Below are 19898 nucleotides of genomic sequence, written 5' to 3' on the forward strand. Positions count from 1 at the left end.
CCACCAGTGTCGTACTGGGGGTCCTTTTAAAGCAATAATTCGATAACGCCCAACAGGTGTGCAGCTGCAGGAAGAGCCCTACAGTGCCACCTGTTGGTCCTAAACAGAATCATGACAGACATGCAATTGGCTGGCACCCGGTTCAGGGTGTTCCCCGCCTATTGCCCGAAGGCTCCAGCACACCCTGCGAGCCTTGTGAGGACAAGTTGGATCAGAAAATTGATAGATGGATGGATGGATTATATTTTGAGGTTTGCTACTTTTCTGAATTACATAACTAAATACACTGTCGTTACAGTACAGGGGCCCACACCGGCTTTTAATCATCAAGAGTGGCATTTGCTGAATGCAAAAAAAAAAAAAAAATCTTCACATTTGTGTTTGGACCTGTTTGAATAGTGACAAGAGTAAACGCAGGACAAAAGCAGTGAAGAAGACCTGCGAGCCCAAGTGGAACCAAACTTTCCTCTACACTCACATCCATCGTAGGGATTTCCGCAACCACATGTTGGAACTGACCGTGTGGGACCAGCCCAGATCACCAGAGGAGGACAGCATCTTTATGGGAGAAGTAATACACCCAAACCCACACATACACACACGTTCACACACATACGCTGCACTCTGCACTTTTTTGAAGTCAACATATAAAAATTACATGGACAGCAATTCCTGAAGTAAAATCACAGACTCACTGTTTTAAAACGAACCATTAGGTATATGCAATGAAAACGTTGAATTGGCAGATCCTGATAGAGCTGGAGACAGCCTTGCTGGACGACAAGCCACACTGGTATCCCCTCCAAACGCATGATGTCTCATCTATACCGCTCCCCCGCCCTTCCCCGTATCTGCCTCGTCGACACATACACACCGACAACCCGAGCAGGAAGCTGCAGCGTAAGTATTGCATGTCTGTGTCTCTACTTGTACTTAATTATGAGTGTTTTTTTTTAAGCTCTGTCCTGTTCTCTGTGTGTTTGTGCTCCCTGGGAAATACTTTTTTTTTGCCAATCATAGACTTTGTATAATGTGTACTGCTTTTACTTCCTTCCCTCCCCTAATACTTCATATGTACTGGAATGTCTGCATGCATGCGTGTGTGTGTGTGTGTGTGTGTGTGTGTGTGTGTGTGTGTGTGTGTTTGTGTGTGTATGCCTGTGTGTATGTAGGTTCTCAGCGTCTAACAGAGCCTGAATTTGAGGGTACAGCAGTAGTTTCTAAAGGTGGGTGGGGATTGTTTTTGTACTATGCAATGCTTCCAATGTTTCTTTCTGTGTAGTGTTTTTGTATGTTTGTAAACGGAGTGAAAAAATTAACATTGAACCCAACATTCACTCAACAAGTAACCATCGAACACGTTCACCCTGGTGATGTCAAAAGTACAATGTTGTAGACTGTATGTTGATACAGAGGTGACTGCTGACTGGGATTGCGGTATCGCTTGTCCATCCGTAGTATATTTGATATTCATTCATTCATTCATTCATCTTCCTAACCGCTTGATCCTCACTAGGGTCGCGGGGTCTGCTGGAGCCTATCCCAGCTGTCTCCGGCCAGTAGGCAGGTATTTGGTCAAATATTTGATATTTGACTGAAAATCAAAATCAAACAAGAAAAAAAAAAAGTTAAACTGTTATTTAGCCCCATCAAAATGAGGGATTCTGAATAACATGGCTGTAATGTTGATATTGTAAATGCCATACACTGCATTTAAGAAACCTTTAAAATTAGTCCACACTTCAGTCGCATAATCCCTGTTTCATATACATCCCGCTGTGGTGGTGTATGTTGCCCAGCCTGCCTTGAGAGCGAGAAGGCTAACTGGATATTTCCTGATGACTCAACATGTGGTAAAATGCTGCTGCAAAACAAGGAAAGGTACACGATGAGCTGCTGTTATCATCTGATTAGGAACGTTTGTGATTCATGATGGTTGGTGGGGGTGGGGGGGTTACACATGGACAGTTGTGGGTGTAAGGTGGTCTCCACTTGCCCGTGTAACATGCGCTGCCAACTACATCATCCACAATGGAAGATCTTACAGTTTACCCACCAATGTCATGCACGGACCCCCGCGTTTCTATTTCTGTTTCCGATGTGTCAAATTCAGCGTGCACGTGTACGTCCCTGATATGAATGCACCATTATGCCCAATTCTACAGCGTGCAAAATAGTCTTGCACAATAACTAAAGAAAGAAAACACCACGCATGTGCGTGGTTAGACAGTGCTTTGTGCTACGCTTGCACTGGGAACAATAATAGGGCCCTTTCAGTTCCAGTCATGTTTACATTAAATAAAGTCTGAGAAACACAATCAAGTGAATTATGTTTTTAATTCTTATGAAACCACATGAAAGGCATTTTTAACATTTACTGTATTATTATGTATTTTTTAAATCATTTATCCCAAATAATTGCATTTATTTATTAAAGAAAAACACTTAATCGGTACCCTTTCCCCCCAAAAAATCTCACACAATAATGCTCGACTCCTTTTACTATGCCTTCACCCACTCCAGCTTTCTACAAACACGTTTTTAGCTTTGATTACAAAGGATTTACTTGAAAACGTAACTGGTCGTGGCATTAAAAAAAAAAACGTACTATCTGCGACAAACACTGACCAGCAAATAAACATGCATGAGAAAATCTAAAAGTGTAAATTTTGTGTCAGGGTTATGGCTAGAAGTCATATGTTCATTGAACTTGTGAGTCACGCACATTCACAACAATGCTCGTATGAAATCTTGAAAATTCATTTTGCGAAGTATACTGTTGATGAAACTGGTAACTGCAGAGCATCCTATGAGAAGACAAAAGGCAATTGTTATTAGTTTTGTGTCGGTTTCAGTGTCTTCAAAGCTCAAAAAAAGCTTCTAAACAAAAGGCAAGACTAAAAGATATGCGCGGATGCATTTTAATGGCAGAAGTTTGATCATGCAGTTTGAAATGGCACCATTTGTTCATTCAAACAAAATAAAAAGCATGGAAACGCAATCTATGCTTTTTGTGATGAAAACCATCATCCAGTCACCTTGCAACTTTTTTCGGAAAAGTTCCCCTTCTTTCTGAACACCTTGGATCAAGTCGTTCCCAGATGGGCTTGAGAAAAAAACTGTTTTGTAAAACAAACCATCTGGTGCGTCGGGGTAGATATTAATGGGAAGGAAAAATGGTAGACCCACTCAAAGAGAAACTAGTGGGCCATTGCAAGCTTTGAGGTATTGCACTGTTAGAAATGAAGCCAGGGACCTTGGGATCAAAACAAAGACCAGCAAGGATGCACATACTGTATGCCTTCAAGGCTGATCACGCTCTTTATTTCTATTTTTATCTTTAGCTGATGTCCTGATGCAACAACAAAGAATGACTTGTTTTATTATTTTAAAATACAGAATAATTATTTAATAAATAAATAAATAAACTATTCTCACTCTTCAGTTCCATTAAATGTTTGCTCACTGCAATCCAATTTCCATATTTACTCCCCTCCAAAAACATGGAGCATGGTTATTTCTTTAGTTTTGCCGGAGGCTAGACACATTAAATTTGTCATCAAGAGATGACCATGAGACGAGATCAAGAGTTCAGTTTTTATTTCCTGATCTCTTATGGATCTGAGCCAGAATTGGTTCATAACAAAAGCGAATTTTGGTGAGAGTCTTGTAACTATTTCATTGCAAATACTTTACTTGTGGGCGGCCCGGTAGTCCAGTGGTTAGCACGTCGGCTTCACAGTGCAGAGGTACCGGGTTCGATTCCAGCTCCGGCCTCCCTGTGTGGAGTTTGCATGTTCTCCCCGGGCCTGCGTGGGTTTTCTCCGGGTGCTCCGGTTTCCTCCCACATTCCAAAGACATGCGTGGCAGGCTGATTGAACACTCTAAATTGTCCCTAGGTGTGAGTGTGAGCGTGGATGGTTGTTCGTCTATGTGTGCCCTGTGATTGGCTGGCAACCGATTCAGGGTGTCCCCCGCCTACTGCCCGAAGACAGCTGGGATAGGCTCCAGCACCCCCCGCGACCCTCGTGAGGATCAAGCGGTATGGAAGATGAATGAATGAATGAATGAATACTTTACTTGTGATAACTGCATCAAGACTCTGACCCGCTGACGTCACCTTTGCATTTTTCTTAATTCCGTGTGTTTTGGATCTTGAGGAAAGAAATCCCAGTCAAAAAGCATTTTTTGGACATAACTCTTAAATGGTCAAATGAAAAATAGTAAGTCAAGGGGTTACCGAGCGTGCCTTCTTGTGCACCGCGACAACTTATTCGTACGCCACTGCTTAAACCGGTTCATACCAGTCGTGACCTAAAAGCTACTTGGCATTGTAAAACGAGGGCTCTTGTACATCATCAAAGAAAATTTGAGAGCCTGTCCCAGAAGAAGCCATGCAAGCATGTCGTTTTTTTCACTCACAAAACTTCCCTTCCGTCACTTTGGTAAAGGCAAAGTGTCATCTCATCAGTCTTTAATATTTCCTTGCATTTTTTTTTTTTTTATGGCTGGGGGGGTATCATCTCTGTCATTTTTGCCAAATTCCATCCTGGATGTTCCATTGTTCTTAACAGTTTGCCTCTTATCGTGCATCATTTGCACGGCTTCACAATCGCTTTTCTTACACAGACAGCTCTTTGGTTTTTATAATTGCTCCAAAAGTGTTAAGTATTCACATGCAAAACACATATCTGAAACTGAGTGGACTACACACAATTTATTTCATAAAGAATCCGTTTCATAGAAAGTTGAAACGAAGTGAGGCTGTATAAAACACTTTTGCTTGCGTGAAAAGTGGATGCATTCAAACATAAGATACAATCTCCTAAGTTCAGACCTACATGGACCTGGAAATAAAATCCTAAATGTTGATCTCTTGTCTCATATTCATCTTTTGATGGCGAACCCAAATGTACTGGGTCGACATAAAGGGATTAGCCCCACTGTTTTAATCCTTTCAGTGTAGATGGCATCGGAAAAGTGAAATGGCCCAGTGATTTTGATGGACTTATTATTTTACGTAAGTGTCCCAAGTAACAGTCTACAACATTTCCAAATCAGGCTGATAATCCGTCCGTCCACAAGATTAGACATCCTGATCGTTTGCCTATAAACTCTGAAATAATGCTTGATTCACAGTTTGAAAGGTTCATTTACTTGTGAATGACTAGTTGGCGTGTATCCATCTGCGTTTTACATGCACCATCACTGGCAGCAGAGGGACGTGGCAGGGAGCGACAACGGGAGCCCACGTCCACCCTAGAGGTGCCCGAGCGCCAGAGGACGACTTCGTATCATATACGTTCTCGCTCAGTATCCCCCCACCGCGAGGAGCAGGGATATATGCGTTCCCGGCCAGCCAATGTCCCTGCACAAAGGTGAGAAGTGACATGATTTGAAAATGATGTTTCATTGGAAGGGTCAATGCTGCGTGATAGTGGGCTACATTATAACTTGGAAAGTGGTATCCAAAATGCCAATCGAAAATGTGTTTGCAAAATGCTCTTGCAACATTTTGCTCTTCGTGTAAGTACCAAGATCTTCCTCATGTTAATACCGATAAGTTATCTTGTATTATTTTGTCTTTTCTTTGGTTAACTTTTCTTTTGATGGCAGCGCGGACACCCTCAGCGGCTCCTCTCGTTTCTTGTTTTATGTTGAGAGGGAAGAAGTTTCATCTGTGCTGTATGTTACAGCACATTTTACACATACAGCACATTTGACAATAAAGTTGTATCCAATCCAATCCAAAAATCCAATACATTCTTGGACTTTGAAAAGTACTTTTCTTCTGTCGTACATCCCGAAAAATGCCGATTTTTTTGTTTTCAGCCATGTTTTCATTTGGTGCCACATCTTCAATATGTAGGAAAAGGCGAACCGACAAAAATGGTGTGTTGAATTTACTCCATTTGCTTGATGAAGTGTTTGCGTTAAATAAAACATCTGAATGTAAATGCATACTGTCAGTCGTATCGTTGTCTACTTGTAAAGTGTATCCGGACACAAATGATCTTATTTCGTGCAACCACTTGACAAAATGAAATTAAGTAAATTCAACACACCGTCTTTTCTCAGTGTACATGACAGTGTGTGGGAGAAGAGGAATGTTGGAAACCATCAAACAGAGCCCATCTTCTAATGAAATGGCCAACTACTCCGGAACTCATTGTACTGCCAGCTCTGCTTTTGACAGTCTGAGCCAACTGAGCCCAGCCAAGAATTGTTTGCCATATTGCCTGACCACTACAGTGACATAAGTAATTTCCGTCTTTAATTAGATTTTTATTTTCAGGAGTCTCGACGATGAGCTTTCGCACTCCAGGCGTTCTCGGTCTCCGTCCCGCTACTATGACTCTGCTAGAGGTCACCGCACGGATCCGGAATACCTGGATGACAGGTATTTCCCTTGAATCCTTGTATGTTCACTTATTGTCTAACTTGGATTTAGAGCAACACCGACAGCCTTGTAGTGTATGCTAGAAAGGGGCAAAACATTTGACTTTGTGGAGTGTGTGAATGCCATTGATGGTGAATCCTCATTCTACGAGTCAAGTACAATGCTTGGTTTTTTTTTCTTTTTTTCTTTTTTTTTTTTGCACAATTGTAACGCAAATCTTTGCTTTTCATGGTTGGATTGGACCTTGAGCAGAGTTTGGTGCTGTAGCCTACTGATTACTTTTTTGAAAAACACCTTGAAAAGGGTACATTGTAATTTGTGTGTTTTGGCATGCGGGCGTGTGTTCCTGTCTGCATTTGTGTTTGCGCATAGCGTCCTCTCGTTCCAATTCACTCTCTTTTCCCTTTTGCTCTCCTGTTTTGGGGAATTGTTGTTGATTTCCTCATGTGTCATCCATCCCCATGGTTACCACAGTGAGGTCATCATGATCCACCAATCAATGCGAGGCAAAAGTGCTGAGTGCATCCACTTAAGGTAACTCATGTCGTATTCCATGCTATGTGCTTCTGGGTGTGAATTTCTGGCTCAGAACATGTACTTGCATCCTATTTCCGTGAAAGAGCCAATGGCAGATTTCAATGTTGTAAAACCCAGCGTCACCCAGCGCATTATCCTGTTGTGAGGAGAGATAACTTAAAAAGACAATTGTCATAATTTTCAATGCATTATTCATCCAAAACAAACAAACCAAAACATTCGTAAGGATTAACAGAAAGATTACATGTTACACATTGGTTATATTTTAAACAGCTGTCAGGAGAGTCAGTCACTGCTAAAGCAATAATGTTTACTGCTAAATTGCACCAAAATGTGTTAATATTTTGGGGGAAAAAATCTGGAGAACAGTGGATCTCGTTCAAGTAATTCGTTTGCAACTCTGCCTGTAAGCCACAAGAGGGCACTGCAGGCCAATGCATATCATTACCTTCAGTCGAGAGTGACTCAAATATTGTTTTATTACCGTCGTTTTCCTGTTGACGCTTTTAAAAATATTTATGTTTTGACATGTTTCTATTTTATACTAGACAAACATTAGGAATCCTACAAAGTCAATTTTTAGGCTACAATGTTAACCGTTCTTCAGGACCTGGTTTACCAAAAGTTGTGGGGATAAGAAAAACAAACAAACTGTGTTTTTAAAATATGAAAGTTGAAATATTCCACAAAATTTGAGTCGTTGCCTCAACTTTTAGTCAAAGGGGTGCATGTAATCTCTCAGAGGACACTTTACCTCATTAATAGTAAAGCGATACATATTGAAACAAAATCCTTTACCAGGAAAAATAAAATGTTGATTGCATCTGGTCAGCAGGCTTACAGTATGACTTTGGAAAGCCCGGCTGCTAAAAAAATATATATATAATAATAACAATAATAATCACATTTAATGGATATACAGTAACTGTACAATAACTGACAGAATTCAGTCCTAAAAGCTGCGAAATGCAGTACATTTCTCCCATGACATAATCAACTGCATAAAACAACAGATAAAGTTTATTCTTCATTTGCCCCATGAAAATCTTTCTCTCTGTTGTCCTAACAGCCGAACGCAATTCATTGTTCTTCGCTTCTCCTGCAATCTTGTCCATTTTGCCGCTTTTGTTGCTGGCATACACACTTACCGTAATTCAAGAGGACGACTAGGCACAGTAAAACCCTCCCACCCAGGATGCCACTTTTATACAAAAAAATACAATAACCTGAGGAGTTAAGTAGAAGGTAAGGTGAATATGCTTCAAACAAAACATAAAAGTGTTTCAACGCATCCATAGCAGCGGTGTGGGATGTGAGTCACCTGACTTGACTCGTTGGCAATTATAGGATTTGGGACTCTCTCTCCAAACCTGACTTTCAGATATGACTTCCTCCTACCTCTAGTTCATTGCACACTGCACAGTACATTTCCCACAATGTTCTAGCCTATTATGTTTGTTTGTTTTTTGTTACAATTAAGGTTTCTGTCATGTTTAAATATGTAATGTATGTCACAATTAAAATATGTATGTACAGTATGACTTTCCAATGTATCGTCGTAAACAACTTTGAATTCTACAATGTCATCATAGTGTGAGTCACAATTCAACCGCTTTTATAGACTCACTTATTTGGTATGCTGTACTGTACTTCTAGTCTACTACAGTGTTTATTGGAATGGCATTTTTGGGGGGAAAACTTTTGGTTGGAGGTGAAGAAATATTTCTTATGAATGAAAAGAAGTCATTTTCCCAACCGCAATGTTTGAATCGTATTTTTTGACTGTGTTTTCAGACGAATTCCTTGACGAAATGCCAACAACTAAATGCAGCGATGACTCTGTATTGTACAATATTGTCAATTTGATTTCATAGCTTCCCTTTCTTTGAAGCATATGGCCAACCTTTGTGGTGGTAAATTCATGATTTTCTCAAATAGTATTTTGTGCGTGTCGTAGTAAGTACGAAATACCAAATAGCCGCTGTTACTATGGTTGACGAAGGATATTTCAGTAACTTATTTACAATTAGGTTCAGTTGTGCTCCATCTTTATTTGCAATGCATACTGTTTTGGGAACTCTGCTATGATCAGTCACCAGTGTACCGTGCAAGCATGTCAAAAGCTAAGCTAAGCTCCATTCTAGAATCCCCGCCCTGATAATTATACCGTCATCACGCAGTGAGATTGGTAACTCAGGTAATTGCACCCTAAAGACGCATCCCGGCCACGTCATTGTGCCCTGCAGCCAGGCATGGCTTAGTTCTCAGACTTCTCATTTTGTGAATCCAACCAAACTTTCTTTTGAAGTAAGTTTTGTGTTTGTCCATTGTTTTTCTCTTTGTGGTTGACCTCTTGCCCCGTCTCTCCTCTCCATCCTCCTCTTCCTCCATTGGATGGCATGTTGTGCTGTGATGCCTCTAGTGATCTTCAGCCTTCTCTGGACAGGGTTAGGAGTGCTAGCACCAACTGTCTGACTCCAGATTATCATGTCCCCTCACCTGAATTGGAAAGGTACCATGCTCTGTATCCACCACCCTCCTATTGCACTTTTTTCCCCACTTTTCAAAAATATCTTGCATCACCGTCACAACGCCCCAAGGCACTCACTGTTGATCATTTTTTCTTTTTCAGTTGTGTTCATATTAACACATTCAAATGATTTTAGCAATAACGTTTCATTGCTCAATTACCGGTAAGTTAAGAGTTTTACTAGTGACTGGTGAAAGACCATTGCTTTTTGGGGGTTTTTTTTTGTTATACACACCTCAGCGTCTAATTCTTCTTCTGCTGTGATTCATTTCACCACTCGCACATTCCTAATTCTCTATCCTATTTACATGCTCTTAATCCAACAATTTGACCTTCAGTAATTTATGTCAAATACAGTCTTTCATCATCTCCGGAGAAATGTGTCTGCTTAGTGAGACCGAGTTGTGTCCTAAACAATTGCAGTTGTTTATGTCTGGTATCCACAATTTAAGTCATAGCAATACAGTAGTGCCTGCGGTACAAAAGAGACATTTGTTTCCTGGTGGTGTTTTACTATAGTCAGTAAAACGCTAATATTCCTAAAACTGAAATGAAACAGAGCTGTAAATGAAATTTCGAAAAAGAAAACATTGAGGCGGTTTTGGCTTTACGCTGCAGTACAGTTTCTGAAGCAATGAGCAAATAAGGAATAGGATTACCTCTGCTGCTCTCAAGTGGTAGAAAGTATCAACACATTTCATACCGCAGAGCTCTCTGACAGTGTCATAAGATGTGTTGGAATGTTGGGCCGGTAAGTCTGTACCGTTTACATATGACATAAAGATGTAAGACCTGGAAATATCACTCCCTAGTTTTAGGCGATGTAGTGGTTTCATTTAGGTTTTGTACTTACTATGTAATGTACATATGTCAATCATTTACCTTTCATCTGAGGCATCTTTTTTTCCATTATGAGCATCAAACAAGACTTCATGTCTATAATATGGATTTTTAAATAATAATGGTGTTGTACATTCATGTTATGTGACGGACTGTGTTGGACCTAAAAATATTAGTGGTTACGCAAAACCATTATTTTTGTCCTTGTGCACACATAGAAAATCATTGTTCCATTCATTGCCCCGGAGACGTCCTCCGAGCCCCAGGATTTTTATCCAACATGCTTCCCCTGAAGATGACAGGTACCCTTTTGTGGACCCATGACTTCTCTCTTTGCTCTCTTGAGCTCGACTTGTGACACCACTGAGTACCAACTTAAAACCTTTATGCAACTACTTAAGAAACACTTTCATATACAACAATTACTTCCATCAATTATTGCCTTTTGTTTCCTTTCAAACTACAATTTATGTTTTCACGTGTTTTTCATTCTTAATCCTTTGTAAACTTTTTATTAATTTCAAGATACTTTTTGATCAACTTGAATATTGCCAATCTAGTTTTTAAATAACGAAAAAAGAATAGAACGTGATTTTATCTTGTGTGGAGTAAAGCACAGATATACTTGAATTGCGATTTTTATTTCAATAGTATTTTTTAGTTCATGTATTTTTTGCTCTTCACGCCAGGGAATCCTCACCAGCGTGACGTTGTGTTCATTTTGCTTTTACATTTATAATTCCTGTGCCAGCGGTAGTGACGTTAAATAGTGTCCTTTATTTGAACACATACAGGATAAAATCACAAACTATACTTTTCCCGCTAGCTTTCTTGTCCTAAATTCCTGGTACTCTGTGGTCACGACTTTGACACAGTGACTGTGTGGCATACAAAGTAGAATTTGTCAGAGTAACAATATACTGTACAGACAAATTCTACACAATTTGCCATCCGCATTGTGTAAAGGCTTTGCGTTTGTGCATCTTTCCGCTCTCTTTTCCAAGAGTCGCACTGGTTTGTGTTTCTGGTTGTGGATAGTGTTGACATTGTTTTGTCTTGTTGGTTTGGTATTGTTTCCTCCCCTTATGAAGCTGTAGTTTGTGCTCGTTTTAAACTTGCGGTAGCTTGGACTGCTTTTAGTGTGAAATTGTGCGCAATTGTGTCTGCCACTTGCATTGACATAAAGTATTTGGTTGGTTTTTTTTTGGGGGGGGGGGGTACTGGGAATTGCATTTGCAGCTTCTATGTGCGCACATTCATTTTTTGCCCAAGACCAAGTTCTCAGCAATGGTTTCAAAGTTTCGTTGGCAACAAGTTTTAAAATGTGTATGTGTGTCATGACTGTCATCCATACTACTGTTTAGTTTACTCTGTGGTGCCTGAAACTCCACTCAGTGAGGTACATTTTATTCAGGCATCTGCACAAGCACCCTCTCTCTCTCGCGCTCTCTCTCTCTCACACAGACACACACGCACACATATTTTTTGTGACAGAGTCCCTTTATAAATCACCCTGATGACACCATCTCGGGATGGGCGACACCAGGGCTCGGAGGGGCTATAGGCCTGTTAGAAATCCGTGTAGGTAGTTTATTTGATATTCTAAAATATCCATCCATCCATCCATTTTGTAATCCGCCTGTCCTCAAGAGGATCGCGGGGGTTGCTGCAGCCTATCCCAGCTGTAGGCGGGGGACACCCTGAACTGGTTACCAGTCAATCACAGTATTCTACCAACACCCAGATTTAACTTTAGAAAGGCAAAATGGGAAGATCTCACCCTTGAACTAGATTCCAGGATCTCCACCATTGCAGCACGAGCAGAGAACTATGAACACTTCCAAAAGCTTGTCTGGGAAGTTCCCAGGAGACACATCCCAAGAGGATGCAGAAAGACCTTCATTCCTTGCCTAACAGATCAAAGCAAGGAACTTTATGAGGATTATGTTCAAGCATATAATGCAGATCCATTTGATGAAAATACCATCCAACTAGGTGAATTGTTAACAGCCTCTGTTGCAAATGGTAAATGTGAACGCTGGCAAGAACTTATATGCAACACAGATATGACTCATAATAGCAAGAAGGCATGGAGCACAATAAAGAAATTGAATACAGAAAAGAACATCCGAACAAGAACAGCTGCCGTTACACCGGACGAAGTGGCAAACCAACTACTACTCAATGGAAAACCACCCAATAAAGAGCGAGGATACCTCAAAAAAATGAAATCAGAAATGGACTGCATCATGCAAGAAAGTGATGAACTCTTCAATCCGTTCACCATGGAAGAACTCTTGGAAGCCATGAAATACCTCAAACCTGGCAAAGCAGCAGGACTTGATGGTATTACAACAGAGATAACTCAGCACTTCGGTACAAAGACCAGATCATGGATACTTGCTCTCTTCAACAACTGTGCAGCAAGTCTAAAGATCCCGAAGATATGGCGAAGAGCAAGAGTCGTGGCCCTGCTAAAACCTGGTAAAGACCCAGAGAATAAAAAAAGCTATCGTCCTATTTCGCTCCTATGCACCCTCTACAAATTATATGAACGAATGATAATGGCCCGAATGCACCCTACAGTGGAACAACAACTATCGCCAGACCAGGCTGGATTTCGTCCGGGGCGATCATGCTGTAGCCAAATATTAAACCTCACTCAGTACATCGAGGATGGTTTTGAGGACAAGCAAATTACTGGTGCAGTTTTTGTAGACCTGACTGCTGCATACGACACAGTAAATCACAGAATCCTTCTCCTGAAACTTGCCAAAGCTGTTCATAATACAACGATTGTGAAAATCATACAATCACTGCTTACAAACAGACGCTTCTTTGTAGAAATGGATGGCAAGAAAAGTAGATACCGAACACAAAAAAATGGTCTCCCACAAGGCTCTGTTCTGGCTCCAGTACTTTTTAACATCTACACAAATGACCAGCCAAAGTTTGTAAACATCCGAAGATTTATATATGCCGATGATCTGTGTATTGCCACCCAATCACGCTCATTTGAAACCACAGAAAGGAGACTATCAGCTGCTCTTCAACACCTAACAGAGTATTATAAACAAAACTCACTTAATGCCAATCCAGGAAAGACGCAGGTGTGTGCATTCCACCTAAATAACCACTAGGCAAATAGAAAATTAAGCATCCACTGGAATAATGAGAGACTTGAGCATGTTGACTATCCCGTCTATCTTGGAGTCACATTGGATCGAACGCTCTCCTTCGCAGAACATGTAAGGAAACTCAAGTCAAAAGTTGCCACAAGAAACAACCTATTAGCTAAACTTGCTAACTCTAACTGGGGAACAGATCCTAAAACTCTGAGAACAACAGCTCTAGCACTATGCTACTCTACTGCTGAATATTGCTCAGCAGCATGGGCAAGATCATGTCATGCTCACAAAATAGATCCTGAGCTGAACAACACATGCCGAATAATTACTGGCACACTAAAACCAACACCACTGCCAGCACTCTACAGATTGGCGGGCATCGCACCACCACCCATACGTAGAGACATTCATGCAAGGGCACAAAAGCATAATCAAGAAAATGACACAAGACACCCCCTCTATGGTCATAGTGAATCAATAAGAAGACTGAAGTCCAGAAAGAGCTTTATGACTGTCCATAGTTTAGATCCTGAGCAGTCAACAAACCACAGGCTCGAAAAATGGAGAGAATGGGACAGCTCTGCACTAAATGGTGCAATCCAAAGCCCAAACGAACATCTTCCAAGTGGAACAGCCCTCTCAAGAAGGAACTGGGTGACATTAAATAGAGCTAGAACCAGAGTAGGCAAGACTCGGAACAACACCTATAAATGGGGACTCTCACTCAGCAGTGAATGTCCGTGTGGCCACCCAATACAAACAATGGAGCACATTCTTCGGGACTGTGAACTGGGGCCCACCTGCACAGATCAAGACCTCTTAGACACTAGTGATGCTGCCAAGCAATGGATCCAGTACTGGCGCGACAAGATATGATGACAGTATTCTACAATATATATGAATTATTTTCTGAACTCCCCCTATGTATCCGTCAAGCACCTGCTTTAGCTCCAGTAGAGAAAAAATCCTGGCACTGTCCCTGCACACATCATGTCACGAAAGGCTCTTTTCCATTTGCCCGGTTCCACACTGAGACAGTCTTGCTTGGCCCCGGAGGGTTGCATTTCCATTACACCTTTTGGAGCCTGAGCGCTTTCAAAGTAACTGATTTTCGGAACTATCTCAGAGGTGGTTCGAAAGCGCCGGCCACCTCGGGCCAACCAATGCCATGTCATCACTGTTTTCTGATTGACGAAAAGCGATGCTGCAAGGAACTTAAGACGAGCCGGCCATCTCAAGGTCATAACAATATATTATGTACCATCAACATAAATTTATTTTACAACAGCACTGATGCATGTGTACTAATTGATGCATTTTTGATGATTAAGAGAAAATATTTTCTCAAGCGCGTGCATTGCTCGCGTGCGGGGTCCCATTCACTTCAATGAGAGGTCTCCAGCAGCAGAGTAGAGTAGTAGTGCGCCAGAGTAAAGCCTTCGACTTATAGGCTCCTGCAGCCTTTTGGTAAAGCAAATGCTCTTTCATTTACTCGAGCCACTGTAGTCGGAACAAGCTGTAACTGTTTGATTCCGTGTTGCATTCCATATGACAAATCAAGCCCAAACTTCCTCAGAATAATCTACTGTGTTGTTTTTGTGTTTATCATTGTTTAGTGTGGACATGCTTGTGTCCCTCTGTCGGCCAGCGGATGTATATAAGCAGTCATGATTTTGTCATTCAATGTCTCTATTGAATACCGTATTTTCCGCACTATAAGGCACACCTAAAAGCATCCAGTTTTCTCAAAAGCCGACAGTGCACTTTATAATCCGATGCGCCTTTTGTATGAAGTTACAATCTATTTATATTCCCCATTGAGTTGTTTCCCTGTTAGTGTTCCCATGCCGTCTAGTGGTGATTATTAGCAGGAACCAATTGTAACCTAAAGGTGTTCTGACCGACACTAATTGAAATGTGCATTCGCCACACACTACTTCGCCACAGTGTTTTTTCATGCCATTTGTAGTTATGTTTAATGTCCGTTTTTGTGACCAGTTCTGCATGGCAACCGCGGCCACTATTGTAGCTTCTATTCAATGCGCCTTATAATCCAGTGTATTATATGAAAACTGTTTTAAAATAGGCCATTCATTGAAGGTGCGCCTTATAATCCGAAACGTCTTATTGTGCAGAAAATACAGTAATTTCTACTGTTTTATTCTTGCTTTGTTTTAAATGTACAGTGTGTGCTAAGTACTTTCAGAGCAAGACATTTCCACTTTCACCCACTTCCACCATCCATTTTGTTTTTGTGTGTGTGTGTTTGTGTGTGTGCGCGTGTGTGTGTAAATCTTGTTGACAGAATCCGTTTCTGCTTAATTTGCTGACCAATCTACCCCTTGCTTCTCCTATGGCTTAAATGTTTTTGCCACCTTTCCCTGATTGTTGTTTTAAGCAAAATGTAAACGTTTTTCACACTAGTGATATATTTTTGGTTGTTTTATCGATTTGACTAAACTACAAACCCGAAACATAAATAAAAACAGAATACAAGGATGTGCAAATCATGTTCAACCTATATGAATGCACGACAAATATCCATTTTCCGATCGCGGGGAGTGCTGTAGCCCATCCCAGCCGTCTTTGGGCAGTAGGTTGCCGGCCAATCGCAGGGCACACAGAGACAAACAACCACCCACGCCCACACTCACACATAGGGACAACTTTGAGTGTTCAATCAGCCTGCCATACATGATTTTTGAATGTGGGAGGAAACCGGAGTACCCGGAGAAAGCACACGCAGGCCAGGGGAGAAGATGCAAACCCCACACAGGGAGGCCGGACTGGATATTTAACCCAGTATTCTGCACTGTGAGGTCAACGCACTAACCGCTGTATCACCGGGCCGCTGCACTACAAATATTTAATACTCAAATTGATACATGTCTTCACAATATTTTATGGCTGCAACATGTTCCAAAAATGCTGGGGCAGTGTCATCTTTACTATGTTTGGGAACTGAGGACACTATTTGCTGAAGCTTTGTAGGTGGAATTACTTCCCATACTTGCAAAATGCGGCACACATTTTTGGTGGGATACAGGTATGGACTGCAGGCAGGCCAGTCTAGTACCCGCATTCTTTGACTGCAAAGCCACTCTTTTGTAACATGTGCAGAACGTGATTTGGCTTTGTCTTGCTGAAATAAGCAGGGCCATCCACAAAAGAGACATTCCTTGGATGGCAGCATACGTTTCTCCAAAATCTGTATGTAGGAGAATTTGTTTCAAATTGTAGAATTTTAAATGTGGACTCGTCAGACCACAGAACAATTTTCCACTTTGCATCAGTCCATCTTCGATGCGCTTGGGCCCAGAGAAGCCAGCGACATTTCTGAGTCTTGTTGATGAATTGTGTTTGCTTTGAATAGTGAAGTTTCAAGTTGCACTTACAGATGTAGCATCAAACTGTATTTCCTGACATCGGTTTGTTCCCAGTTAGCCTGTTCACCTGTGGAACGTTCCAAAAATATGCTTTCTGAGCATTACTCAACTTTCTCAGTGTTTTTTTTTTTGCCACTTGTCCTTCACTTTTTGGAACGTGTTGCATCCATAAAATGTTCAATCAGTTTGAACATTCAATATCTTTGAATTAAGTCAATGAAATATATGTTGAACTTGATTCACAAATTATTGTAGTCTATCTTTATTTATAACACATCCTAACGTCATTGGATTTGGGTTTGAATTTCACAGAATGTCTTGAATTCCTTTCCGTGAATAATTTGGATTTAATTTATTTTTTCTTGTGTGTTTTTTCTTCTCTCTTCTACTCAAATGATAAAATTCACTGTCTGTTCCCTATTTTCTTTGTTACGTAATAATAGGGGACACCTCCAAGGTGGTACACCTCTTTCCTCTTCAGTGACATCATCCTCATCTCGCAAAGTGAGGCAGCTCCCCCAGCTTCCCCCCAAGAGCAACAGTGTAGAACAAGGTAAACGTAAACAGGTTTATGCAATTCTCCTACATATGGTACATCGGTTTTTTTTTGACTCCTTGTACTATTTTAAAGTACATCTGATCAGTTGTGTTTCTTGAAAACACCTCGGATAGCAAAATGTTTATGCTAAACCACGTAGCCATCGCCTAGAATACTAGATGTTAAAGCAGAAGTTCTTTCGATAAAATCTTTGTTTTATTTTCTGTTTTTGTCCAGCCCTGGTAGCAGAGGAGCGCGTCCGTCAACTCCAAATGAGAGTTCATTCAAACCGGATGTCAGCTGCAAGTAACTCCAGCAAGCAGGACCTGGATAGAGCACTCAAGAACAAACGAGAGGTTGGTTTCAGGTCGTCTTTTACTTTGGGAGTTCCGAAATAAGTTGCCAAAAATCTCATTATTGAGTGACACAGAACCATATGTTGCACAGACCGATTTGAAAACACATCTTAGTAATGTCGCATAATAGTGAGTCAGACTCATAAGAAAATGAGTGTGTGTGTGCGTGTGCGTGTGTGTGTGTGTGTCTCTCTCTCTCTCTATATATATATCTATATATATTAGAGCTGTCAAACGATTAAAATATTTAATCTAATTAAAAATGCAACTGTCATAATTAACTCAAATGGACTAAAAAATTAATCGTGATTACTCACACATTTTTTATTGTTTCTGAATTTCCTTTTACATTTTTTGTCCTATTTTCCCCCCATTTTAATTCTCTCATCAACATGGAATCATGAATCAGTTTTCTATGTGCCAAATGCAAATATTTACTGAAATAACAATTTTGATTTTCAATTTTACATGAACATTTTTCACTTGGAGCAGTTATTCACACATAATCTCTCACACAATATTACTGGCCATCAACAACAGTGAAAACAGTATTTTGTCACACAACAGCTGCTTTAACAGCTTTTTTTATAAAATCAAAACAGAGCAATATAACATTATAAAGTGCACATCTAAGGTAAACTAGTACTCAGCCTATAGTAGATTTAAACCATGGTTGCATACTTCGTTTTTCTCAAGTTTACTTTGAACACAGCAGTCTGTTTCTGTATGTTTGTTGAAGAATAACGAGACACCGGACACCAGTGTTCATTATGTGCCGCTGTATTCAAAACTGCCCGCCGTACAAAATAGCGCACGCACGCGCTTCTCCCGTGCTGCTGGGGCAAACCATTCTGAAGGGGGGGGGGGGGTCACTCCCCCCTAAAACTATGGCTATGTTGATTGTGTTGGTCCTTCTTGTGCGGAAGTCTCTCTACAGTTTTTGTGGAGACCTCATTTCAAATGACAACACTGGAGTTTTATTTTCGGTAGGTCGCTACCACTGTCAGACAAACTCAGAGAAGCTCCACCCGCTCTATTTATATGAACGCAGAACACTGTAACCTTCCACACAAAATAGTTCAAAACAAGTAACATCCGCTTGTGACGTGTGCCACGTTAATCTCGCGAGAAAAAAATTAATCCCGTTAAAATTGATTTGCCAATGCCAATAAAAACGCGCTAAACTGACAGCTCTAATATATATATATATATATATATACCGCCTCAGAAATGGAGCTACAATCAGTCACCTCCTCTACATGGATGACATAAAGCTGTATGCTAAGAGCGAAAAGGACATAGATTCCCTGATCCACACAACCAGGATCTACAGCAGCGACATCGGGATGTCATTCGGGCTTGAGAAATGTAGTCGGATGGTGACTAAGAGAGGAAAGGTAGTCCGCACTGAAGGGGTCTCACTCCCTGAAGGAACAATAGCAGACATTGAGGACAGCTACAAGTACCTTGGTATACCACAAGCCAATGGCAACCTCGAACTGGCAACAAGGAAAGCGGCTACGGCCAAATACCTCCAGCGAGTGAGGCAAGTCCTAAGAAGCCAGCTCAATGGCAAGAATAAGACCCGGGCAATAAACAGCTATGCCCTGCCAGTGATCAGATACCCTGCAGGAATAATAAGGTGGCCAAAGGAAGAGATTCAGACCACGGATGTTAAGACTCGAAAGCTCCTAACCATGCATGGAGGGTTCCATCCCAAATCCAGCACCCTGAGACTGTACGCAAGCCGAAAGGATGGAGGCCGGGGACTAGTGAGTGTGAGAGCCACTGTCCAGGATGAAACATCCAAGCTCCATGAATACATCAAGGAGAAGGCTCCAACGGATGACGTACTCAGAGAATGTCTCAGACAATGGGGAACAGAAGATGAGGTGCTGGAAGAGGGACCATCATGGGAGGACAAGCCCCTACACGGGATGTACCACCGGACCATAACTGAAGTGGCTGATCTCAAGAAGTCCTATCAGTGGCTAGAGAGGGCTGGCCTGAAGGACAGCACAGAGGCACTCATCCTGGCTGCTCAGGAGCAGGCCTTGAGCACCAGAGCCATCGAGGCCCAGATATACCACACCAGACAAGACCCAAGGTGTAGGTTGTGCAAAGAGGCACCTGAGACGATCCAACACATAACTGCAGGGTGTAAGATGCTGGCAGGGAAAGCC

The 19898-nt window shown here is 41.3% G+C and overlaps 1 protein-coding gene across 14 annotated transcripts in view; it reads left to right on the forward strand.

The window, feature by feature from the left end:
• The window catches only part of LOC127610633 (regulating synaptic membrane exocytosis protein 1-like), an 85217-nt gene that overhangs the window by 52780 nt on the left and 12539 nt on the right, over positions 1 to 19898 (forward strand). For 6 of the 14 annotated variants that reach the window (XM_052081004.1, XM_052081001.1, XM_052080999.1 and 3 more), the window contains 10 exons: positions 400 to 571; positions 747 to 900; positions 1173 to 1226; positions 5216 to 5378; positions 6296 to 6400; positions 6875 to 6934; positions 9360 to 9449; positions 10526 to 10609; positions 17265 to 17374; positions 17597 to 17715. In XM_052081004.1, the coding sequence (XP_051936964.1) occupies positions 400 to 571; positions 747 to 900; positions 1173 to 1226; positions 5216 to 5378; positions 6296 to 6400; positions 6875 to 6934; positions 9360 to 9449; positions 10526 to 10609; positions 17265 to 17374; positions 17597 to 17715 (1111 nt within the window). The remainder of the gene's footprint in view (positions 1 to 399; positions 572 to 746; positions 901 to 1172; positions 1227 to 5215; positions 5379 to 6295; positions 6401 to 6874; positions 6935 to 9359; positions 9450 to 10525; positions 10610 to 17264; positions 17375 to 17596; positions 17716 to 19898) is intronic. The other 8 variants (XM_052081000.1, XM_052081006.1, XM_052081005.1 and 5 more) reach the window with 8 other exon arrangements.

Source organism: Hippocampus zosterae, chromosome 11 (assembly GCF_025434085.1).
Source record: "Hippocampus zosterae strain Florida chromosome 11, ASM2543408v3, whole genome shotgun sequence".
Taxonomy (NCBI): Eukaryota; Metazoa; Chordata; class Actinopteri; order Syngnathiformes; family Syngnathidae; genus Hippocampus; species Hippocampus zosterae.